General features: G+C 62.5%; 2 protein-coding genes across 13 annotated transcripts in view; both read left to right on the forward strand.

The window, feature by feature from the left end:
* Positions 1 to 18,747, forward strand: part of DGKZ (diacylglycerol kinase zeta) — a 42,298-nt gene extending 23,551 nt beyond the window's left edge. For 2 of the 10 annotated variants that reach the window (XM_032844635.1, XM_032844637.1), the window contains exons 2-31: positions 6,852 to 6,960; positions 7,397 to 7,492; positions 7,814 to 7,888; positions 8,990 to 9,046; positions 9,448 to 9,516; positions 10,438 to 10,509; positions 10,624 to 10,740; positions 10,840 to 10,911; positions 11,147 to 11,242; positions 11,531 to 11,613; positions 11,716 to 11,776; positions 11,879 to 11,992; positions 12,089 to 12,229; positions 12,792 to 12,870; positions 13,044 to 13,099; positions 13,284 to 13,346; positions 13,451 to 13,524; positions 13,613 to 13,724; positions 14,061 to 14,260; positions 14,431 to 14,531; positions 14,646 to 14,725; positions 14,814 to 14,883; positions 15,015 to 15,055; positions 15,517 to 15,656; positions 16,444 to 16,475; positions 16,686 to 16,729; positions 17,214 to 17,334; positions 17,512 to 17,545; positions 17,746 to 17,845; positions 18,139 to 18,747. In XM_032844635.1, the coding sequence (XP_032700526.1) occupies positions 6,852 to 6,960; positions 7,397 to 7,492; positions 7,814 to 7,888; positions 8,990 to 9,046; positions 9,448 to 9,516; positions 10,438 to 10,509; positions 10,624 to 10,740; positions 10,840 to 10,911; positions 11,147 to 11,242; positions 11,531 to 11,613; positions 11,716 to 11,776; positions 11,879 to 11,992; positions 12,089 to 12,229; positions 12,792 to 12,870; positions 13,044 to 13,099; positions 13,284 to 13,346; positions 13,451 to 13,524; positions 13,613 to 13,724; positions 14,061 to 14,260; positions 14,431 to 14,531; positions 14,646 to 14,725; positions 14,814 to 14,883; positions 15,015 to 15,055; positions 15,517 to 15,656; positions 16,444 to 16,475; positions 16,686 to 16,729; positions 17,214 to 17,334; positions 17,512 to 17,545; positions 17,746 to 17,845; positions 18,139 to 18,255 (2,626 nt within the window). In that variant the 3' untranslated portion in view covers positions 18,256 to 18,747. Of the gene's footprint in view, positions 1 to 4,955; positions 6,504 to 6,851; positions 6,961 to 7,396; positions 7,493 to 7,810; positions 7,889 to 8,989; positions 9,047 to 9,447; positions 9,517 to 10,437; positions 10,510 to 10,623; positions 10,741 to 10,839; positions 10,912 to 11,146; positions 11,243 to 11,530; positions 11,614 to 11,715; positions 11,777 to 11,878; positions 11,993 to 12,088; positions 12,230 to 12,791; positions 12,871 to 13,043; positions 13,100 to 13,283; positions 13,347 to 13,450; positions 13,525 to 13,612; positions 13,725 to 14,060; positions 14,261 to 14,430; positions 14,532 to 14,645; positions 14,726 to 14,810; positions 14,884 to 14,992; positions 15,056 to 15,516; positions 15,827 to 16,443; positions 16,482 to 16,685; positions 16,730 to 17,213; positions 17,335 to 17,511; positions 17,546 to 17,745; positions 17,846 to 18,138 lie in introns of those variants that run through there. The other 8 variants (XM_032844638.1, XM_032844636.1, XM_032844631.1 and 5 more) reach the window with 7 other exon arrangements.
* A 695-nt stretch (positions 18,748 to 19,442) lies between these two features.
* Positions 19,443 to 22,236, forward strand: MDK (midkine). Of its 3 annotated transcripts, none has more exons than XM_032844642.1 (5): positions 19,443 to 19,571; positions 20,547 to 20,623; positions 20,770 to 20,937; positions 21,052 to 21,213; positions 21,919 to 22,236. In XM_032844642.1, exons 2-5 carry the CDS (start codon positions 20,548 to 20,550, stop codon positions 21,942 to 21,944), a joined length of 432 nt encoding a protein of 143 aa, XP_032700533.1. In that variant the 5' UTR covers positions 19,443 to 19,571; position 20,547; the 3' UTR covers positions 21,945 to 22,236. The 3 variants fall into 3 exon arrangements, with proteins under 3 accessions (XP_032700533.1, XP_032700534.1, XP_032700532.1); XM_032844643.1 differs by lacking the exon at positions 19,443 to 19,571 and adding an exon at positions 19,605 to 19,693; XM_032844641.1 differs by lacking the exon at positions 19,443 to 19,571 and adding an exon at positions 20,119 to 20,234.
* Positions 22,237 to 22,617: the final 381 nt, after the last annotated feature.

Consider the following 22,617-nt stretch of genomic DNA (forward strand, 5'->3'; position numbering starts at 1 on the left):
AAGCGAGCACAGGCAGACAGAATGGCAGGCAGAGGCAGAGGGAGAAGCAGGCTCCCTGCAGAGCAAGGAGCCCGATGCGAGACTCGATCCCAGGACGCTGGAATCATGACCTGAGCCGAAGGCAGCTGCTTAACCAACTGAGCCACCCAGGCGTCCCAGGAGTTTATTGTTTTTAGATGAGTCCATATATTTTAAATTTCTCAGTTTTAATTTCTTTTTATTTTATTTTATTTATTTATTTGACAGAGAGTGAGAACAGGAGCATAAACAGAGGGAGTGGGAGAGGGAGAAGTAGGCTTCCTGCTGAGCAGGGAGCCCGATGGGGGGGTCTCGATCCTGACCTGAGCCGAAGGCAGCTTCTTAACAACTGAGCCACCCAGGTGCCCCCTCAGTTTTTTTACTAATACGGTAAATAGCAGTAGCTCTAACCCCTGTAAACAAAATCTTTTGGGGATCATCAGTAATTTTAAAGAGTGTCAAGGGGTGGTGGACGTTTGAGGGCTGCCACTCTCGACCTTAGAGAGCCAGGAGTGTAAGCTGGAGAGGGGTGGCATTCTGGACAGCATGAGTGTGACATGGGCTGGCCTCTCCAGGACACGAGCCAGGGCAGCTCTGGCAGGCCCCCTTGGCAGGGCCAGGAGACCCGGGTAGGACAGCCCCAGCTTAGCCACTTCTGAGCTCGGACAGCCCCGGGCCTCTGGGAGCCTCAGGTGGCCCTTTTGGTTTAGCTGGGACCATAATACCACCCGCGCGGGAGAATCATAAGCATTCTGTCTGATAATGCTTGTGAAAACATGCTTTGTAAGTTGTGAAAGCCTCGACACATATGTTTTTGTGGTTATTCTGATGGGTGCCAGTGATTAGCTGTCTCATACGCCTGCTCCAGACCCCAGAACACCTATCCCACCTAGAGGACATACGGTGGCCAGAGGGGGCGTGACCCACCCCCCACTTCTGCTTCCCCAAACCTCCAGGAGCCAAGGCAGGGGCTGTGTGTGCTCTGCCGGGTGCCGGGTGGAGGGGAGGCCGCTGGGCTATTGCTCAGCCTGGCTCTGGGGACTTTGGGAAGAGAAGCCAGGAGGCAGGACTGATACGTGTGTGCCCGCCCGCCCACCGGCCGCCTGCTTGCTGCAGGGCCTGGAGCCACCGCTGGGAGAGGAAGTGCAGTTGGTTACCAATGGGGTTATTTTCATAACGGCTGTTCAGGCGGGGGGAGGAGGGTGGCGAGGGGGAGGGGGCAGAGCAGCAGCCACAGCGGCTGGCTCTCCAAACTAGGACTTGCTCAGCCAGAGGCCAGCAGCCTGGAGCTGGAGCCAGAGCCGGGGCTCGCCGCCCAAGGGACCCCAGGGCCCCACCCGCTCGCCCACCTCCTGCCTGCCACCCTGCCTTCTAGATCAGGTCAAAGGGGACTCCTCCCCACCCCACCCCCAACCCTTCCTTGCCTTCTGCTTCCTCCTTCCTGTATCTGTCAGGGTGGGTCTGGGGAGGAAGGGATCTGGGTGGGTCCACGCACCACCATTCCTGGATGAGGCTCTGAAGCTGACGGAAAAGGGAAGGGAAGGGAAGGGAAAGGCTGGGCTGGGCTCCTGCGCCCACCAGACTCTGTGGAGGTAAACATTACGGCCTGCTTGCTGCCCTTCTTGTGCAGCGCTGGCCCACCTGCTCCCCGCTGTGTATTTGTTTTGTTTTGCTGGGAGCAGGCTCCTCTGAGCAAGTAAAGACCTTCAGAGAGGGAGACCCTGTCTCAGCAGCCTCCAGGTTGTGCTCCCTTCCCACTGTCCCCACCTTCTTCCCTCTGACCTTGGGGCTGTGGGAGCAGAGCAGCCAGAGGTGGCTTCTGACCAGTATCCCCCTGGGGAGGCCACTCCAGGCCCTTGCTCTGGGGCTGCTGGAAATGGGGCCACTGTGCACCATTCCCAACCTTCCCCGAGGGGAGGAGCCTGAGGGAGTGAGAACCCCGGCTGCATCCCACGGGGTATCCTGTGCGAGCACCTCTGGGGGCCGGGCCTGGTGCAAGGGGCAGAGGGCATCTCTCACAGCTGAGCAGATCCCCAGGTGACTCTGGCTGTCAGGCTCTATTCTTCATGTGGTGGGTGGTGACCACCCTGGGTTCACCTACTTCCCTTTCTGGGTTCCCACTTTGGCCACGGGCAGAGACAAACCCCAAGAGATGGCATGATCCACAGGCCCTTGTGTCTGTTGACAGTGTAGGCCCTGCCCTCTGCCAGGTATCACCAGGTACTTTATTGGCACCTCCCTTACGCCAGCCTTCTGAACTAGGTGGTACCCCCATTTTGCAGAGGAGAAAGTTGAGGGTCAGAAAGGTTAGTTGATCCATGGCCGGGAAAGCAATGGCAGATTAGGATTCCAAAGCCCTTGGGCTTTTCCACTTGAGACTAACATAGGGTATGAGGGAGTCTGGGCTGGGAGGTAGGGAGTCTGGTTCTTTCTGGCCAGTAGCCAGCGAAGCCAGGGCACGCATGCCTGCTCACCCCCTGGCAGGTGCCTGTAGACACACTGGGAGCTGGTCATCCAGGTCACATGGCTGGATGCCACCATGGGTGTCTCTCCTGTAGCATCCTTTGTCCTCCCTCCCTAGGCTCTCAGCAGCCAGCTGGAGGTTCATGGAGCCTTTGAGTCCTTTCCCATCCTGTCCCCTTTGGGTGTGACAGGCTTCTCTCAGGTCCCTCACGAGAAGGCTGAGGGGTAGACGCTGTGCTGGGCTTTTGGTGTCAGAACGCTGTGGGGCCTCCTGCTGTGACCTCCCCACGTAACTCGTGCGACGATGGAGATGGGAGAGCACGCGGTGTGAAAATACCACCGCTCAGGGCCGTGCTGTGGGGAAGGCCTGAGGCCAGCCAGGGCTTCTCATTGGACCCACGAGAAGCCTCAGCAGAGATCGGAAGTCTGGTATCAGGCTGTTGCTGACCAGAGGACAGAGGTTTCTATGGCGACCAGAGGAGCAGGAAGCATGGGGCCTGGGAGGGAGGGGGCACTGGGAGCACAGAGGCATGGGTGCCTTGCTGGACAGCTTCTCATAAAAGATCAATTTGGCCAGTCTCACAGCCTCCTTGGACAAACAAGGAAACTGAGGCCCGTGTGGGGACTGTCACCCAACACCAGCCTGGCCTAGCCTGCCTTGCTCCCCACTCACAGGGTCTGTGCCACCAGGCAGCCCATGAGGCCCCAGGACGCTTGCCCTTGGGGCTGTCCAGCAGCGTGTGCGCCAGAGCGCCGTGGGAGCGCCTGTCGGCTGCCGCCCTGTCATGAGGCGGCCTCCGCCCGCTGGCCCCTCTTGTCGGTTTGGGTCTGGGGCAGTAGGCAGGGCCCAGACCTCATCCCTGTTCAGCGTGCCCGCAGCACCTCCCCCCTACTGACTGTGGCCTTTTGTTTTCTGGGTGACACTGGCATCAGGCGGTGTGTCCGGGTGACTAATCTCCTCCAGGCTGGGCAGCTGTCACAGGGCGGCCTGACCAGACGGCTGGGGAAAGCTGACACCCTGGGGGAGCGCTGGCAAGTCAGCGCCCAGGCAGCAGTGGGCGGCCAGGCCTCCAGGCTTCTCTCCCCGGGTGCTGAACAGACTGGAGTCAGGCAGCCCTGGGTTTGGGTCCTGGTCCTGCCGCTGACCAGCCTTGTGACCTGGGCCACATGCTGTGCCTGTCCAGGCCTCACAGGGTTGTGCTGGGGATCACGTGTGACGGTAAATGAAAGTACTTAGCTCAGGGCCGTTCCACGGCAGGTCTTGAGTCGGTGGGGCTGTTGTTGCTCTTATTAGGGCTCCCCTCCCTGTGCTGTCCCCACTCAGCTCCAGCCCTGTAGCCCAAAAGGAAGGAGCCTGTTCTCCACCGCCGCTCTGGGGTACAGGCTTTGCCTTCACACAGACTTGGGTTCCATCACTGGCTCCCCATTGACTCGCTGCGGACTTCAGGCATGTTACCGCCTTGTGCCTCAGTTTCCCATTAGGAACATGGCAGGATTCAGACCTATTCTTCTGCTTCGCTCTGGCTTATAAAATGACACGTGTGTTTGTGAGGGGCTTAGCAGAGTGCCTGGCACATGGTGAGCTCAATAAACGTTAGCTGTGATGATACTGATTGCATCAGGAAGCGGGGAGCTCTCTGCCCACGCCCGTCCTCTTGCCCGCCCAGCTTAACTCCTGCCCTTCTCCCTGTCCCCTGCAGAGGTGGTTGCCCGTAACAGGCAGTCTCCAACCCTGCTTCCCCACGCACCCTGCCTCCCCACACCTTGGCTCCGTGTGCCCCTCCCTGAATACCCCCGCACCCATCCAGGGCTTTAGCCTGGCGTTGCTCCCCCAGACTCACAGGGTTGTCACACAGTAAAGACTGGGTGAGTGGGCGGTGGGAGAAACAGCCAGTAGACACGAAGCCCGGGCCGGAGTCCTTGAGCCTAGCGTCCAACCCCATTTGTCTAAGGCTCGCACCCGCCGTGCCTGACTTCTGCCGGGCCCTCAGCAGGCAGACGTGTTTCTGTTGTCGGGCCTAGGCAGGTGTCCCATGACTGTGGCTCGGACCTCTCTGTGGCTGCAAGGGCCCAGGAGATCACCCGATGGCGGGGCACAGGCATCCTTGGGCATTCTGAAGGCATTCCCATCCTCTTCCCCCACCCAAGCCTACCGGGCTTCCTGCCCTTCCCCCACCGTTCAGAAGTGAGGGTGCAGGAATCCAGCAGCCTGTGAAGAAGGGGCAGCCAGGAGTAGGTGAGCTGGGAAGGAAGCTGGGCCCGTTCAGCACAGGTCAAGGGAGGATGGTTTGAGGAAGGATCGTCCTGTGGGTCCTGCCTCCCTCAGGAGGGAGCTCTGGGCGGAGCATTGGAGCTTCTAGCATTGGGCGGGAAGGGTTTGCAGACCTCACCAGGGAGCAGCCGGTACTTCCACACGAGGGAGATGAGGGAGATGCGTACTAGGCCTCTGTAGTGTGGTAAGACAGAGCAGTCTACAACAGGAAAGTTCTTTCTCGTAGCCCCTCAGAGCTAGAGATGCACAGCCAGAGCGCTTTCCTCTTGGCTCGGGCCTCTTGTTGCTCCCCATACAGGGTGCCCCTGCGTGAGGCCTGGGGTGACTCCCCCGGTCTTGAGGGTCTTGGTCCCCAGGGCCCTTTGATCCCTAAGTCACATCCTCTCCGCGTCGAGTGCCCTCTCAGCCTGACCCCACGACTTGCGGCTGAGAGAGTCTAGGGGCATAACCGGACTGAATTTCTTTTCAGAGAGCCTCATTTTATTATCATAGCTTAGTTTGTGCCATGTCCTGGGAGGGGACATCTAAACCCAGGCTGTCCTGAGTCGGTAGCCAAACAAAGGCCCAAAGAGAGGGAAAGAAAAGGCTTTTCCTTGGCCCCTCAGCCTGAGGAGGCCAACTGCAACCTGGGACCCAGGACTTCGGGCTTCCAGCTTCCTTTTTTCTTTTCCATCAGCTTCAGGCTAGGGACCCAAAGGCCAGGGCTTTGTGGTGTATGGTGCCTGGACAGGGAGCCGCATGGGGAGCCAGAAGCCCTTCCCCCATAACTCCTGGGGCGGCATAGGGTATAACTGGGGAGCGTGTTAGTGCTTCCCCCCGTGATAAAGATGGGCCCCCTGAGGATTCCGTGGTACCCTCAGACACCATGTTGATGGAGGTCAGAGGCCGTGGACCCTACCCCTTCCTCCCTGTGTCCCTTGTCCACTCAAAGGGCAGAGGCTGTGGCTGGGCGCCTGGGCGCAGGGCAGGCCCCAGCCTGGCACAGCCCCTGATGCTCCCGGTCTCTGCCCCACAGCTGTCCGCCTGCCCCTGCCATGGAGACCTTCTTTAGGACACACTTCCAGCGGAAGGTGCCTGGCCCTGGGGAGGGCCAGCGGCAGCCCAGCGGCGTGGGGCTGCCCACAGGCAAGGCCCGACGCCGCTCCCCCGCCGGGCAGGCGTCCTCCTCACTGGCACAGCGGCGCCGCTCCAGTGCGCAGCTCCAGGGCTGCCTCCTGAGCTGCGGGGGGGGCGTCCGGGTTCCCAGCCGCCGGCGCTCCAGCACCGTGCCCCCTGCCTGCAACCCCCGCTTCATCGTGGACGAGGGGCCCACCCTGCAGCCTGCTGCGGCCGGGCCCCAGCTTCTGGGCACACGCCTGCTGTTGGCAGGGCTCGTAGGCATGAGCGAGGAGGAGGATGTGGCCGTTGCGGCACCGAGTGCCACCCAGCCAGGCACCAGGAGACTGGGGCCCTCCTCACACCAGGGCACCCTCACGCCCATGCTTCGCTGCCTGCGCCGGCGCCGGGCCTCCTCCCACCTGCTCCCGGCTGACGCGGTGTATGACCGTGCCCTGTGGGGCCTGCAAGGCTACTATCGGCGCCTCAGCCAGCAGCGGTCTCCGGGCCAGCACCTCGGCGCGGGGGGCCGAAGAGCTTCGGGCACCCCCGCTGGCGCGCCGATGCCCGCCTGTGTGCGCCCACTGTCCCGCAGGCGTCAGGTGGCCCTGCGGCGCAAGTCGGCAGGACCCCAGGCCTGGAGTGCCCTGCTTGCGTAGGTATAGCTGCGGCCGGCAGGGCGAGTGTGCTGACCCCGAGGGGGCTGGCCTGCAGGAAGGACCTCAGGCTTGGCCTGGTGCGAGGGCGCCCCCTTTCTGGGGAATAGCTCCAGACAGTGCCTGGAAGCCAGCGCACCCCACAGGGGCTGTGAGGAGGGCTGGCTTTCCTGGAGGGAACCTTTCAGAGTCCTGGGCTGCCGTGGGGCGTCCCCTATCCTCCTCGTTGCCATCCCTGGCTGGGCTAGGGGTTGAAGTCGCAGCAAGGACAGACGCCCCAGGTGAGGGGGGGAAAGAAGCAGAGTTTCCAGGCGCTCAGCTGGCCTCAGCGATCTCCTTCTCTGTAGGAAAGCCATCACCAAGTCAGGCCTCCAGCACCTGGCACCCCCTCCTCCCACTCCTGGAGCCCCATGCGGTGAGCCAGAGCGGCAGATTCGGAGCACTGTGGACTGGAGCGTGAGTGGCAGGGTGCTGGGAGGGAGGGACAGGAGGGTACCGGCCCCTGGTGGGCTTCGGGGCAGCTGCAGGAGGAGCCTGTGGGCCTTTGGGGTCAGGGCTGACCTGCTGGGGTGGCCACGTTTGAGCCAAGCCCTCAAGAGCAGGGATAGTGGGAAGAGCCCCCGGCTAGCTCCGTTGGTGGAGGTTGTGGCTCTTGATCTCAGGGGTTGTGAGTTTTAGCCCCACGTTGGGTGTAGAGATTACTTAAGATTTTTTTTTTAACCTTCAAAAAAAAGAAAAGTAAGGCCAGTGGGGAAAAGGATGGAGCAAAGTAGATTGTGGTGGCGGGAGGAGGTTTGCCTTGGGAGTATGGTGAGTCGGTAGGGCAGGGCGGGGACTGACTGATAGGCCAGGTATCGGGTTTTGTGCTGAGCATGCTCGTCTCGTGGTCTAGGAGTCTGCGACGTATGGGGAACACATCTGGTTCGAGACCAACGTGTCGGGGGACTTCTGCTATGTTGGGGAGCAGTACTGTGTAGCTAAGATGCTGGTGAGTGAGCTCTGGGTGGCAGGCTGCCCCCTGCTGGTGGGGCGTGTCTAGAGGCCCTGCATGGACCTCTGTGGGCCTGGCAGTGGTAGCCCGTGGAAGGGAAGGTGGGAACAAGACACTCACCTGTGCGCCCCTGCTGAGGGCTGCCCGAGGACGGCAGGACGAATGGGAGCTCTGCTCTGAGGCCAGAACTGGGATGTCCCAGTGAACAGAGGGCAGCCGTGCTGGGGCACATGTAAGGCTCTCTCTTCCCGCCCTGGGGCAGAGTCCTGGACGGAGTTACCTGGTGCCTCAGGGCCCTCTCTTCGTTTTCTGCAGCAGAAATCAGTGTCCCGGAGAAAGTGTGCAGCCTGCAAGATCGTGGTGCACACCCCCTGCATCGAACAGCTGGAGAAGGTGAGGACAGGGGCTCAGCCCCTCCCGCCCCTCCCTTGGGTGCCCAGGGCCTCTCAGAGTGCACACGTGTGCGTCTCCACATGCATGTTCACGTGACAAGCCTTGCCTGCCAGGAATGTCCCAGCCCGCGTGGTGGGAAGAGCCAAAGACCCCAGAGCTGGAATGCCTGCTCTTGAATTCTGTCTCTCCCCCTTTGTATCCACCCTGTCCCACTGCCCTAAACAAACCTGGCACAGAGTAGGGCTTACTTCTACTCAGTGGGATGAATGAATGAGTGACAGCCAAGACACCATTTTACCTGTGCCTAAGTTCACATGTAGAAGGGGCTGTTGTCTTGCTGAAGTTTGGCTCTGTCTGCCCTAAGGACTGTTGTCCACAGTGTGTCGACAGCTGGTGGCACGTGTGGGTCCTGTGCTTCCAAAGGGAAGTAGAGGCAGCACTGGGGAGGCAGGTCCGGACAGAGGGTGCGAGGGCTCCCCAGACAGCAGAAACCCCAGCAGCACATGGGAAAGCCTGTAGGATAAGAACAACATGAACACTGCTAACATGGGCCACTTGCCCCTGCCCCTCACTCCTAGAGTGAGGTTTCCCCGTTAACTGTGCTAAGGCTGAAGCAGGGACAGTTGGGAAAAGAGAAACAAACATAGCCCTAAGCGTTCCAGAGCCCAAGGTGGAAACCAAAGCAGTTTCCAGGAATGAGCTAATGGTCTCCAGGAAGCAGCCCGCACCAGTCTGCAGGCAAGGAGCAGGGTGCCTGCACCAGCCTAGGCCGGGAGCGCTGGAGGACAAGGGAAAATCTGGGAGGAGTAAAGCATGCTGCCTTTTAGTGGGGGAGGTGGGCATAAAACTCCCAGTGTCCCCCATCCCCGGGTAATAAAGGAGAAAGGAAAGGTCCTTCTGACTAGTGGAGAGGAGGCAGGGGATGCAGGAGGGCTTACTGAGAAGAGATGTCTCATATTCTGAGGGCTCCCAGGATGATTTGGGGCTATCCCTGCCTTGCGAGGATGACTCTGAGTGACACTTTCCTGGAGGAGGTGGCTAGATGCCTGACCCCCTGAAAGGAGGTTCTGACATTTGTGGGGTCCTTGCAATGTTTCACAGATAAATTTCCGCTGTAAGCCGTCTTTCCGTGAATCAGGCTCCAGGAACATCCGTGAGGTAAGTGCCCAGGGTAGTCACTGGTAAGGAGGCCCCAAGTTTCCTGAGTGGACTTTGCAGTGTCTCCAGAGTGCCACTGGGGGACTCAGCCCCTTTGAGGCTACTCTGGGGCCCAGGGAGGTGCAGGGCTGAGGCTCAGAGAGGGTCTTGATGGGGAAGGCGTGGCTGGCCCTGCCTGCAGAGAGGGGGAGGCACTGCCTGCCTCATGCGCCTCCTTGCTCTTCTGCCCCCACCTTGAGGCCATGGAGGGAAGTCTCCAGCCACTCTCCCCTCACATACGCTTCAGAGAGCTTCCTGCTGCAGCCCCACACCTCACGTTAGCGTGTTGGGGTTGCCGGCCACACTCAGGCCTCGCGCCTGTCCACCCCTCACTCCAGTGATGCTCTCTCCTCCTCCACCAGCCAACCTTTGTGCGGCACCACTGGGTACACCGGCGACGCCAGGATGGCAAGTGTCGGCACTGTGGGAAGGTGAGGCTCTGCCCGGGGAGGTGGGCCAGCCCGCGGCCCCCCAGACCTGACCCCTGCAGCCCCTGAGCCTCAGGCCGTGTGTCCAGTGTCACCTGCCCGTTGCTGACGGTGTCTCGTGCGTGCAGAGTCCTGGGGCTCACTTCCAGCCTGGCCGAGGGGCCCAGTTAGTCCCAGAACACCCAGGTCTCTGGACGGAGTAGGAGAGCAGGGAAGAAAGCGAGTTTCTGGCGCAGTGTATCTGGACTGCCCAGAAGCCGTGCAAGCGCCCTCTGAGAATTGTGTAGACGGCCTCGTTTGGTGACTGAGCACAGTATGTGTCGAGCCCCTGTTGGGTGCTGAGCCCCAAATCGGGTTGTGAGGTCCCTGCCTTCCTGGAGGAGGATGTGGCTTGAAGACAGACTCTGTGGGCAGTCTTCCTGAGCCCAGTCCTCAGTGTGGTGGTCACTTACTCATCATCTGCTTCTGCTGTGTTTCCCTCAGTAAGCGTAGGCTCTAGAAGGTCTCGGGGCCTCGCTCCTCTTTCCTCTGCTCACTTCAGTGCCGTGCACAGGGCCCGGCACACAGCAGGCCCTCAGTAAACGTCCATGGAATGAACAAGGGAATGAATGTGGCAGGTGCTGTTAAGAAGTGTGAAGCCCTCTAAAGCATATACTGGGGGGCCTCGGGGTCAGCAGGGGGGAATTCCCACTGGCAGGAGTTAGCTGTGACCCCTTCTAGCAGATCGGGTGTGGGCACCCAACTCCTTGGAGTTAACTTCAGAGAATTACAGGCCTCCCTGCTCCAGGGGCTCATTCGACAATTGTTTTAATTTTAAAGAATGGGCTCAACTTCCCTGGGTGGAGAGTGTTGGCCACGGAAGAGGGGCTGGGCCTGCTGCTCTTGGCCCGGCCACTGGTGCCCCAACTACCCTCTCCACCCTAGGGCTTCCAGCAGAAGTTCACCTTCCATAGCAAGGAGATTGTGGCCATCAGTTGCTCCTGGTGCAAGCAGGCCGTGAGTGGTGCTCGCCTGGCCCCCGGAGGTTGTCCCCTGGGCGGCACTGGGTGGGGGGCCCCCTGGGTGTCAGCTCAGGCCCAGCTCAGTTGCACCCTCCCCCCCGCCCCCCAGTACCACAGCAAGGTGTCCTGCTTCATGCTGCAACAGATAGAGGAGCCATGCTCCCTGGGCGTGCACGCTGCTGTGGTCATCCCGCCCACCTGGATCCTCCGTGCCCGCAGGCCGCAGGTGAGTCCTGCCCGCACCCGGGACACCACCTCCACACGTGGGCACTGCCAGCCGCCCCCACCCACCTGCCTATTCCCAATGCCCCTGCTTCCCTTCCAGAATACCCTCAAGGCAAGCAAGAAGAAAAAGAGAGCATCCTTCAAGAGGAAATCTAGCAAGAAAGGGCCAGAGGTTGGTCCTGGGGCTGACTGAGCCTGTTTCTTGAAGTACTGAGTTCCCTGGGCCAGTGCAGCCACTGGTGGGCTCTGGGCCCCGGAGGAGGGTGGGAGGCTGGATCCAAGGTGCCTCTCTGTGGCCAGGCCCACCTTAAGGTCTCCCCAGGAGGCAGAACAGAGGGGGCACCGCCGAGAACGGGGGTGAGGTCTGCCAAGCTGGGGTAGAGCCTTACAGTCTCTCTGTCTCCAAGGAGGGCCGCTGGAGACCCTTCATCATCAGGCCCACCCCCTCTCCCCTCATGAAGCCCCTGCTGGTGTTTGTGAACCCCAAGAGTGGGGGCAACCAGGTATGCACGGCCACCCCGCTCCACAGAGAGCCTGCAGGGGAGGAGGGGGCTCAGGCTCCGCACCCCTCCTCCTCACCACCCCCTCCTCACCCCTGCCCCCATCGCCAGCAGCTGCTCCCAGGTCCCATTGCAGCTCCTGCCCCATCCCTGTGACCCAGAGATTCTGAGGAGATAGGAGCCTGTCTCCACCCCTTGGCCCTGCTGGGCCTGGTTCCTACAGCGTCCTTCTCGGGTGCTGCTCTCCACTGCGGCCCGCAGGCCCTGACTGACTCCCCCGGTCCCCTGCAGGGCGCTAAGATCATCCAGTCCTTCCTGTGGTATCTCAACCCCCGACAAGTGTTTGACCTGAGCCAGGGAGGCCCCAAGGAGGCGTAAGTGCTTGCTGCGGCCCTGTGGAGACGGTGGGGAGGGCTTGCCCGGCACAGGAGCTCAGGCCCACACACCTTGACCCTGTTCCCATCCTCTGACTCTAGGCTGGAGATGTACCGCAAAGTGCACAACCTGCGGATCCTGGCGTGTGGAGGCGACGGCACGGTGAGTCCTGTGGCCGCTCCTCGGGCTGCTCAGGCCGGGGGGCCAGAGCCTGGGCCACACGGGTCTGACCCGGCCTCTTCTGCTCTGCCCCTCTCCCTCCAGGTCGGCTGGATCCTTTCCACTCTGGACCAGCTGCGCTTAAAGCCCCCGCCACCTGTTGCCATTCTGCCCCTGGGCACTGGCAATGACTTGGCCCGTACCCTCAACTGGGGTGGGGTAAGAGCCCATAGGCGGGGAGTGGGGCGGGGGTGGGTTGAGCGGCTGGGGGGCCCTCTCCCCTGAAGAGGCTCAGTTCCTGCCTTGTCCCACCAGGGCTACACGGATGAGCCCGTGTCCAAGATCCTCTCCCACGTAGAGGAGGGGAACGTGGTGCAGCTAGACCGCTGGGACCTCCGCGCTGAGCCCAACCCCGATGCGGGGCCAGAGGAGCGCGACGAGGGCGCCACTGACCGGGTAGGCCGGCCAGGGCCAGTGTGGGGGCAGCCGCTATGGGGGCAGCAGGGGAAGCGTTCTCTCCTACTTGCCGGTTCTGGGGCTTTGGACAAATCTCTTCATTCCCCTAGACTTTCATCTTCTCCTGGGCAGTGGTAACAGCGGTACCCCCGCAAGCTAGCCATTATTCAGCCACTGGGCAGATAGTTCCTGACTATCCACCACATGCCAGGCACCATTTTAAGGACCAAGAAAAAAAAGTCCTCGTCCTCATGGAGCTCCTCCAGAATGTGGCACTTTGGGAAGAAGTGTTGGGGGGTGGTTGGAAAGCCAGGGAAGAGAGTGCCTGCAGAGCCCCGGGTGTTTTGTATACTGGGCACTTGGAGGAGCCCCATGGATGCTGGGAGCTGAGAGGGCAGACCCTGAGGCAGGCTGCAGGCGAGAGGGAAGAGCTGTTAACTGGGAAAAGCTTCCAGAACTGCATGGACTGAGCCAGCGTGGTGGCCCCTGGCCCTGAGCAGGACAGAGCAAGGAGGTGGCTGTGAGGTCCAGCCCTCATGCTGGGCCCTTGACCTTTTTCCAGCTGCCCCTGGATGTCTTCAACAATTACTTCAGCCTGGGCTTTGATGCCCACGTCACCCTGGAGTTTCATGAGTCTCGAGGTGGGCAACCACTTGCTGGGAAGGCATCAGGAGGCTGGAGAGGGGGGCATACAGGAGGTTCCCCGAGAGGGTCAGAACTTGCCCCTGGGCAGTTCCCAGCCCTCAATCCTACCCCAGCCTGGGAAGCCCCAGCAGGTCAGACTGACTGTCCCTTATTTCTTGTCGCCACCCAGAGGCCAACCCAGAGAAATTCAACAGCCGCTTTCGGAATAAGATGTTCTATGCCGGGGTGAGTCTGGGTCGGCTGGCAACGGGCACCCTCCCCCCCCCGCCACTCCCACTCCCTCCCCATGCCCACTGTTCTGCCGCCTGTACACCCTGCGTACCTGTGTCTGCTGGGCCACGGGACCCCTGCCGGCAGTGGTGAGAGAAAGTCCCTGTCACCAGATGGTGACGCCCTCTGTCTCCCACAGACAGCCTTCTCTGACTTCCTGATGGGCAGCTCTAAGGACTTGGCCAAGCACATCCGAGTGGTGGTAAGTGGGCCAGGCTGGCAGGCAGAGTGGACGGGCCTGGCGGGGAGGGAGGCCGCCTCGGCACCGGTACACATCCTACACCCGCTCCCTGTTCCTGCCTGCAGTGTGACGGGACTGACCTGACCCCCAAGATTCATGACCTAAAACCCCAGTGCATCGTTTTCCTGAACATCCCCAGGTGAGGAGGGGAGGCTCTGTGTGCGCCCAGATGTACAACTGCCTGTACGACTATCCTCTGAGGGTCCTTGTGTCGCCGTCCCCTCCAGGTACTGCGCAGGCACCATGCCCTGGGGCCACCCTGGGGAGCACCACGAATTTGAGCCCCAGCGGCACGACGATGGCTACCTCGAGGTCATTGGCTTTACCATGACGTCCCTGGTGAGTAGGCCAACCTGGGACTTGCCTGGAGCCCTGGCTCTGTCCCCACAGTGACCAGGAACACTGGCCCAAGATGGAAAGGTGGGGGGACCACGAAACTTCCCTTCACCAGCCAAGATGGGAGAATTCATTCTCATCTCCCTGGCTGGCGTCTCCCCCTCTTTCTCTGACCAGGGTCTCTCTCTCCCCTCCTGTCTCTGACTGGAGTCTTGTCCTTCTGCTCTCTGGGGGGTTACTGTCACTGTGTTCCCCGGCTGGAGCATCCTTGCAGGGAATGGAGCCTGGGGCCTCACTAACCCTGCCCCGGTTCCTAACCTGAGCCTTCTGCGCCCACAGGCGGCGCTGCAGGTGGGCGGGCACGGCGAGCGACTGACACAGTGCCGCGAGGTGGTGCTCACCACGTCCAAGGCCATCCCGGTGCAGGTGGACGGTGAGCCCTGCAAGCTCGCAGCCTCACGCATTCGCATCGCCCTGCGTAACCAGGCCACCATGGTGCAGAAGGCCAAGCGGCGGAGCGCCGCCCCCCTGCACAGCGAGTACGTTCCCCTCCCAGCCACCGCCACTCTGCCCCTCTCTCGAGCCGTGGTTTCCCTAGCTGGACAGGGACCTCCGCGTCGCTGTGCCGCGGGGAGGTGGGGCGGGGCCCCTGGGTGCGGCGCCCAGCTGAGGACGCTTCCCGAGTGCCCTCTTGCCGCCCTCGCCCTAGCCAGCAGCCCGTGCCTGAGCAGCTGCGGGTCCAGGTGAGCAGAGTCAGCATGCACGACTACGAGGCCCTGCATTACGACAAGGAACAGCTCAAGGAGGCCTGTGAGTGGCAGGCGGGCCGGGGGCGGGGCGGCAAGGAGCCGCTGAGGGCCCTGAGGGCTGGGCAGGGGGCTGAGGGGGGACGGCCAGCTGCTGACGGCCTGCTCTGTCCCCCAGCTGTGCCACTGGGCACTGTGGTGGTCCCTGGAGACAGCGACCTGGAGCTTTGCCGCGCCCACATCGAGAGGCTCCAGCAGGTGAGGGAGTCGGGAGCTGGCCCGGTGTGGACCCACCCACCCTAGTTTCTATTCTCTTCCAACTCCTGGCCTTGGCTTCTCTCGGCAGGAGCCCGAAGGTGCTGGAGCCAAGTCCCCTACCTGCCAGAAACTGTCCCCCAAGTGGTGCTTCCTAGACGGTGAGTGCCAGCTCCTGGCAGTCCTGGGCTGTGTCCTGCCCCCTCCCAAAGGGCTCCTGGTGGGGTAGCAGACTCTCTAGGCCTGGTTAAGGGCCTCCTCCCACCTCAGACAGCTCTCTGCTTCCTCACAGCCACCACTGCCAGCCGCTTCTACAGGATCGACCGGGCCCAGGTGAGCAGCTTGAGGTCGTTTGGGCCAGCCCAGGGGCCCCTCTGCCTCTGGCCCGCAGCTTCACAGATGGGTCCGCTTGTTGTCCTGCTGGATGGGGCCCGCACACCTGCTCCCACCCGCGCATAAGGTGTAGGCACACTGCCCACAGGCACATGGAGCTGTCGTGCCCAGAAAAGTCTGGCTGGGTGGGGGCACGGGCTTCGGAGCACAGGGGCCACCCAGTGAGCTCCAGAGGTGGAGGCACTTCTGGCCAGGTGCTAGGTGATCCAGGCAGAGGCTTAGCATGGCAAGGAGCTGGGAAGGCAAGGGGAAGAGAGACTGGCAGGGTCCCCTCACCCAGCTTCCACCTGCGGCTATCTGTGCTCCTGGCGGAGGTCTTTCCGGCCTGGCTGCATCTGCACTGCCCGCATCGGCTACCCTGGGAGGTCCTGACTCTCGGCCCCTGACCTCCCCACCCACAGGAACACCTCAACTATGTGACGGAGATCGCACAGGACGAGATTTATATCTTGGACCCTGAGCTGCTGGGGGCATCGGCCCGGCCTGACCTCCCAACCCCCACTTCCCCCCTCCCCACCTCCCCCTGCTCTCCCACACTCCGGTGAGTCCTGCGTCTCCTCCAGCCCCCTGGCTCGAAACCCCACCTATAAGCCGGTACCTCCTGACATCCTGCCTTCGGCGCCAGACATGTGTCCGGTGTCCTGCTAGCTGCTGGGTCCCTACAGACCCTCCCTGGCGGAGTCACTGGCGGAGAACCAAACCTTCCCAAAGCTCAACTGGCCAGCCCTCTGATCCCCGGGGCAGTGCCAGCACCATCCACCCTACTGTGCTGGCTGGAGACCCGGGCTCCCCCTCTGATCTCTCTTCTGCGAGTCCTGTGTGCTGTCCTCCAGGATTCCGAGCACAGCAGCCTGGGCTGGAGCCTCCAACCTCACGTCCTTCCCCACTGCCCAGTGCTGTGCTCTTCCCGGCCCTTTGTGCCAGCCTCTGCCCTTTTCTTGCCACCTCAGAAAGGTCCCCCATTCCTCGCCAAGCTCCCTGCTCCACTCAGGCCTCAGCTTGGGGGTTCCCTCCCCAGAGAAGTCTCCCCAGGAACCCCAGCTGACGCTTGTGAGATCATACCACCCCAGTGTCTTGTGCTCTTCGTAGCCCTTCCTGCTCTGAGAAGGCCTGATTTATGTGTTGACTTGTGTGTCTCCCTGACTAGAATGTAAGCTCCGTGAGAGCAAGCTCTCCATGTGTCGTGTTCTCTGCTGTGTGGCTGGCTCCTGGCAAAGGGCCTGCTCTGTAGGGGGCACTCAATAAACTTGACGCAACACAGGGCGCCCCCTGGTGGTGGGGGGGTGACAACGGTCTCTGGGTCCCATCTCATCCTGCTCTGCTTGCAGGTCACTGTCAGGGGATACGGCGCCCCCTAAAGGTGAGGCCTAGCCCTTCTCCCTGGTCCAGGGTGGGGGTGGAGCCCACACACACAGCCTGCTGCAGCCACAGCCCGCCAGGGCCTGGGGTCACCCCACCCCGAGCCTAGTGTGGGCGCCCCAGGCAGACCCACACCTTGGCCGGCACATCTGTGCACCCACGCAGGGTCGGGTCTGCGGCCCCCGAGTGTGACGGCAGGTGTTCTGTGCAGGTGAGGAGCTGATTGAGGCTGCCAAGAGGAACAACTTCTGTAAGGTACTAGCCAGGGCTGGGCTCCTCTGCCCCATGGCCCCGTGGCCCCTTAGCGGTAGCCGGGAGGTCGCACCCAGGGAGGTCAGGGCCTCTGGGTGGGGCCAAGTTAGCCTGTCCAGGAGCTGTCATCTGATTGGATGCCCCTCCACAGGGTCTCCGTGGTGATTGCCGTATTCCGCCTTGTCCCTGTCTCCCTCACAGTGTCCCTTCATAGGGGCTTAGCACAGTCTGTCTTTCCCCAGTATTCAGGAAGGAACGAGTGTTAGGGAATCCACTGGCCCCGTGACTTGAGGGTCCGTGCTCCTGAGGAGTCCAGAAGCCCAGGGTCTCTCCCCTGCACTCCAGAAAGACCCACCCCCCCAGAGGGATGATGTGTGTGAGTGCCGTAGTGTCAGGCCTACGACCTTTGTGCACTGGGGGACATTTCTGTGGCTGGCAGGAAAATGGCCCTGAGGAGCCCCAACCCTGCTCTGTCCCCTGCCCTCAGCTCCAGGAGCTGCACCGAGCTGGGGGCGACCTTATGCACCGGGACGAGCAGAGCCGAACACTCCTGCATCATGCCGTTAGCACGGGCAGCAAGGATGTGGTCCGCTACCTGCTGGACCACGGTGAGCTGGGCCACCAGGGGGCCCGGGCTAGGGCCAAGGCGGGAGGAGGGGAGGCTGCCAGTCTTCTCTGACTGCCCTGTCCCTCCTCCAGCACCCCCAGGGGGCCCGGGCTAGAGCCAAGGCGGGAGGAGGGGAGGCTGCCAGTCTTCTCTGACTGCCCCGTCCCCTCTCCTCCAGCACCCCCAGAGATCCTTGACGCTGTGGAGGAGAAGTGAGTATCTGGGCAGTGCCAGACCCTGGAAACTGCCCCGTCTTCCAGCCCCTCCCACTCAGCTGGCCAGAGCCTAGAAACCCTTCCAGGCCCCATCCCTTGCCCCTCAGCCCCGAGCTCCCTTCTCTGATCGCCCACTGGAGGCGGACAAGAGGACCCCGAGGACAGGACGGGGGTCCACAGCCAGCCCGTTTCCACAGCGGGGAGACCTGTCTGCACCAGGCGGCAGCCCTGGGCCAGCGCACCATCTGCCACTACATCGTGGAGGCGGGGGCCTCCCTCATGAAGACGGACCAGCAGGTGAGCAGCCGTGCAGGGCGTCCACGCGGGCACAGGGCAGCCCTGTCTCCAGCTCCCGCCCTTGTGAGCGGGAGCCATGGAGAAGGGCTGCCTTTTAGGACTGGAAGCTGTTCTTTTAACCAACACCGTCTGGATTCTGAGAAACCTGAGCCCGCGGTGCGGGGCGGGAGGGGCATGACTGCCTGTCCTTTGAAGCTTTTCCTTTCCTCACTGGCCACCTGGAGGGGAGGTCCCGGGCCATCTCCCGAGGCCCCAGAAGTGATGGCCGCTGCCCTTCCCCCCTCCCCCCGCAGGGCGACACTCCCCGGCAGCGGGCGGAGAAGGCCCAGGACACAGAGCTGGCCGCCTACCTGGAGAACCGGCAGCACTACCAGATGGTCCACCGGGAGGACCAGGAGACAGCTGTGTAGCCGCGAGGCCCGCGGCCACCGGAGGGGGAGCCCCCCATCGCCCACCTCACTGCCACATTCCAGTCGGATGACCACGGGGGGACCCGTGCCCCAGGGAAGGAGCCCCGTGCTGCCCCCTGAGGAGCTGCCCAGGCCTAGGGCTGGACTCTGAGGAGCTGGGGGATCTCACCTGTGGCCTGAGGCCTCAACCTGACCCCAGGCTGACAGGGGGACAGGAGACTGCACTGGACGGGGCAGGCCTTTGAGGGGGCTGGGGCTGGACCACTTCAGGGCGGCCCTCGCCCTCCCCGCCATGGGTGCCCTCCCTGGGCCTTGGGATACAGGGGGAGGGCAGCGGGGCTGGGGACCCTATCGGGGAGCCTTTGGGAAGAGGGTTCCTAAGCCACCCGGTTGGTGAGGGCCCTGACTCTGAGCCTGGCAGCCTGGGCCCCCTCTCCTGCCCCATCCCACCCTCCTAGGGAGCTTCCTCCCGGAAACACAGAAGCTGCCGCCTTTGCGCCCGTTGCCCCGCTTGGTGCCCACCCCCAGAGACCCTCCCTGTGTACCCAGTCATTTCATCACCGCGGACTGTGTGGCCTGGGGGTTGGAGTGGGGGCTCTCGTGGTGACATGTTTACAGCTGGGTGTGACTCAGTAAAGAGGATTTTTTTCCTTTCTGCTCTTCTTTACTTGCGGAGGAGGTCTTCCAGAAGCAGCGGGGTCTGGTGGTGGGGAGACTAGACACCCCGGACCCAGACCTTTTCTTGTGTGTGTGGAGGGGGGGTGTTCCTGGTTCCCATTTGGGGGTGGGGTCTCAGGGCCTGCCCCGGACCTGACCTCTGCCTGGCTGCGCGGCTCGGCGGGGCCGGGGGGAGGAGCTGATTTCCTCTCGCTTCCCGCTTCCCGCAGGGACGACAACAATGAAAGTGAAAGAGAGGTGGGGCGGGGGGCGAGGCCTGGATTCTTCGGCCCCGTGCCCTGTGGCCCTGGGCAAGCCCCCTTCCCTAGGACTCGGTTGCTTTTGCTGTTTAGGGGATCGGGTGAGGTGAACCCCCAGGCCCCAGGATTGGAAGGGGTGGGCGTCTGCAGCCGCCGCCTTGGCTGCGTCTGGAACTTCTCAGAGGGCTCTTGTCAGCTCCCAAACCTCACCAAATCCCGGCCTAAGGGCTCCTCCTCCCCCAACTTCCCCCAGCTCCCGCCCCCGAAAACCTGCGCTCCTGAAAGGAGCGGCGCGGCCCGCGTCCCCCGAGCCCGAGCGCTCTCTCTGGGGCTCCCCGTCCCAGGCTCCCCGAACACTCAGCGGAGCGGCTCCCTGCACACTTGGTGAAGCGACCCGAGGTGGGGCTGGCGCTCTGTCCCCAGCACCTAAGGGGGCGCAGAGAGCCGGTCCTCGACGGGGTTAAATAGTCATCCGGGGACGGAGCCTCGCACAGGCTGGAACGCAGGCCCTGGGAGCGCCGGTACCCGTGACACCCCCGGAGCTCCGAGCTCCCTCCCGAGTCCTCATCCGCCCGGGCTTCCCTCCCCGAGAAGAAGGGCGGGCGTCCATCGGGGAAAGAGAACGGCCCCAGGCGAAGGGGGCAGAGTCGGCGGCGGAAAGCTGGGGCCGGGGCAGGGCCCCGGGGAGCCCGGGCAGGACAGGGGCCTGGGGCCGGGAGACCCCGGGCTCGGAAAATGGGGGACAGGCAGAGCCCGCCGTCTGAGCATGGACTGCCCAGGCGGAGCGAACGGGGGGTGCTGGGACCCGCGGCGGGAAGCCGGGGTAGAAGCGCCGGGGGGCGCGGGGCGGGAGCGGAGGCGGGGACGCCGGGGTCGGGGGGCGGTGCGGGTTTGAGGGGAGGGGGCGGGGCGGGTCCTTCCTCGGTGGGGGTGGGGGGGCGGGAAGGGGGCGGGGGCCCATGTGACCGGCTCAGACCGGTTCTGGAGACAAAAGGGGCCGCGGCGGCCGGAGCGGGACTGGCCCGGCGCGGGAGGGAGCGCAGCACCGCGGGCAGCGAGCGAGTGAGCGCGCGGGGGCCCCGGCGGACTTGCAGCGGCGGCCTGGGCCCTTCGCCCGCTGGGCCCCGGCCGGACCCGGGCCCCGGGGGCGGGGTGGCGGTCCGAGCTGCGTCCTGGACTCCAGGCCGCCCCCAGCGAGACACCTTGGGCTGTGCGCCCCGGCTAGCGGCGAGGGGCCGACCCCAGAGCCCTCCCGCCGCCGTCGCGGCGGCCCGTGGGCCTGGAGAGTGGGGCCGGGGGTGGGAGGTGCGCGCGTGCGGCGCCCCCGTGGGGAAGGGGGCGGCTGGGGGACGCTGACCCGACATCTCCCCGCAGGATGCATCACCGAGGCTTCCTCCTCCTCGCCCTCCTCACCCTGCTGGCGCTCACCTCCGCGGTGGCCAAAAAGAAAGGTGATACGGGGTGTGGGGGACTGAAGGAGGGCTGGAGACCGGCGGGTGAGGCCGGCAGCCTCGGGCCTGGCCGCCGGCATTCCGAGGCCGGGACCCCAGGAAGCGGTCCCCGAGTGAGTCTGAGCTCCGTTCCCCGTGCGTCTTAGACAAAGTGAAGAAGGGCGGCCCGGGGACCGAGTGCGCGGAGTGGGCCTGGGGGCCCTGCACCCCCAGCAGCAAAGACTGCGGCGTGGGCTTCCGCGAGGGCACCTGTGGGACCCAGACTCAGCGTACCCGGTGCAGGGTGCCTTGCAACTGGAAGAAGGAGTTTGGAGGTGAGATGGGGCGCAGGCGGAGGGAGGGCTGGGGGGGGCAGCCTCACTGAAACCTGGGCAGGTTTGTGGCCACCACTGGGCCCCCAGATCTGACCCAGGGCGCTCTCCCGACAGCGGACTGCAAGTACAAGTTTGAGAGCTGGGGGGCGTGTGATGGGGGCACGGGCACCAAAGCCCGCCAAGGCACCCTGAAGAAGGCGCGGTATAATGCCCAGTGCCAGGAGACCATCCGCGTGACCAAGCCCTGCACCCCCAAGACCAAAGCCAAGGCCAAAGGTCAGGGAACTGGTTGGGGGCTGGGGGTGGTCATTGCCGGGGCCTTCCACAACCTGTGAGAGGGAATGGTTAAGCCTAAAGTTCTGGACTGTGGCGGTGACTTCTTGACACCTCTGCCCTATGCTTTTTCTGTCCGTAGAGATGCCTTAGATGGGCAGGTACTGAGGGTGAGCCACTAAAGGAGGTCAAGGATTATCAAATCCTTCTGGCCAGAGTGGAAGTACAAACTCATTTGGTTCTGTTGGAGCATTTTGCTTGGGAGTCAGGGAGTTGTCCCAGAAGGGCTTGGCTTTGTCACCTCTCCAGCCAGAGGATACATTTGGTCAGCTTGGGTCCTTTCTAGTATCAGGACTTCCCAGTCCTGACTCCCACCACCCCTTAGCTCATTGCCAATTCACAGCAGCCTAGAGAGGCCATCAGGGCAGAGGTGAATCAGCCCACCTTGCTAGGTGAGGAGGTGGAGGCTGAGGGCCCCTAGGACCAAGAACTTGAAGATTTCCTAATCCCCAATGAAAGTGTCCCGAGTCGGTGTGGCGGCCCTTCCAACATCAATATGGCTGCGCTCTCCCTCCAGGGACCCGGTCCGCAGATCTGCAGCCACTAGGGGGCAGAATTTTCTCCTTAATGTATATACAGGGGGTCTCTACCAGGTCACCTGAACTTCAGGTGACTCCGATAACACGCTATTTCTTGCTTGTTTTACAGCCAAGAAAGGGAAAGGAAAGGATTAGCAGCCAGGTCTGGATGCCGAGGAGCCCAGGGCCGGTGCCCTCCCTCCCACAGGCCCAAGATCTAACCTACCAGTGCCTTTTGTCTACTCATTAGCTTTATCAATCATACCCTGCTTCTTCCCTTTCAGTCCTGTGCCCCCACCCCCAAGTGTCCCAGATGGGGAGGGACAGGGGATTGTGGACAGCTTGAGCCTCCTGCCCCAGAGGGATGTGATTCCCGGTACCCCCTTTTGTTCTTCCCCACAAAGATGCCATTACTGAGAAATAAATAAACAGTCGTGTTTTTGTTTTGTTTTGTTTTTTTCCCAATAAAAGCTTTTCATTTAATATATAAAAGCCCCAACCCAGGGAGTTTGCTGTGGTAATTTGTTGGGGCAGAAACTTGGGAAGGAAAGGGAAGGCGGTAGGGATGTGGCTTTCAGGGGGCTGGGGGGCTTGGCCGTGAGTGCTCCCCAGAGCTCATGGAAAAAGCAGAATGGTTATGAAAAATTGCTTTCAGGGCCCTGACTGACTCCTGAAAGGGTGCCCCCATCCATCCCGAGCCTTTCAGTCTGGTCTGGGTGGCGGGGGGCACACCAGAGCTGGGAAGCCAGAAGGCTCCCTAGAACTGACACTCCACATCTCAGCCACTCTCAAGCAAAGGTCTTTTGGTACAACCCACTACCAATAGAAG

This window comes from Lontra canadensis, unplaced genomic scaffold (genome assembly GCF_010015895.1).
Source record: "Lontra canadensis isolate GAN:19392208 unplaced genomic scaffold, GSC_riverotter_1.0 scaffold154, whole genome shotgun sequence".
Lineage (NCBI taxonomy): Eukaryota > Metazoa > Chordata > Mammalia > Carnivora > Mustelidae > Lontra > Lontra canadensis.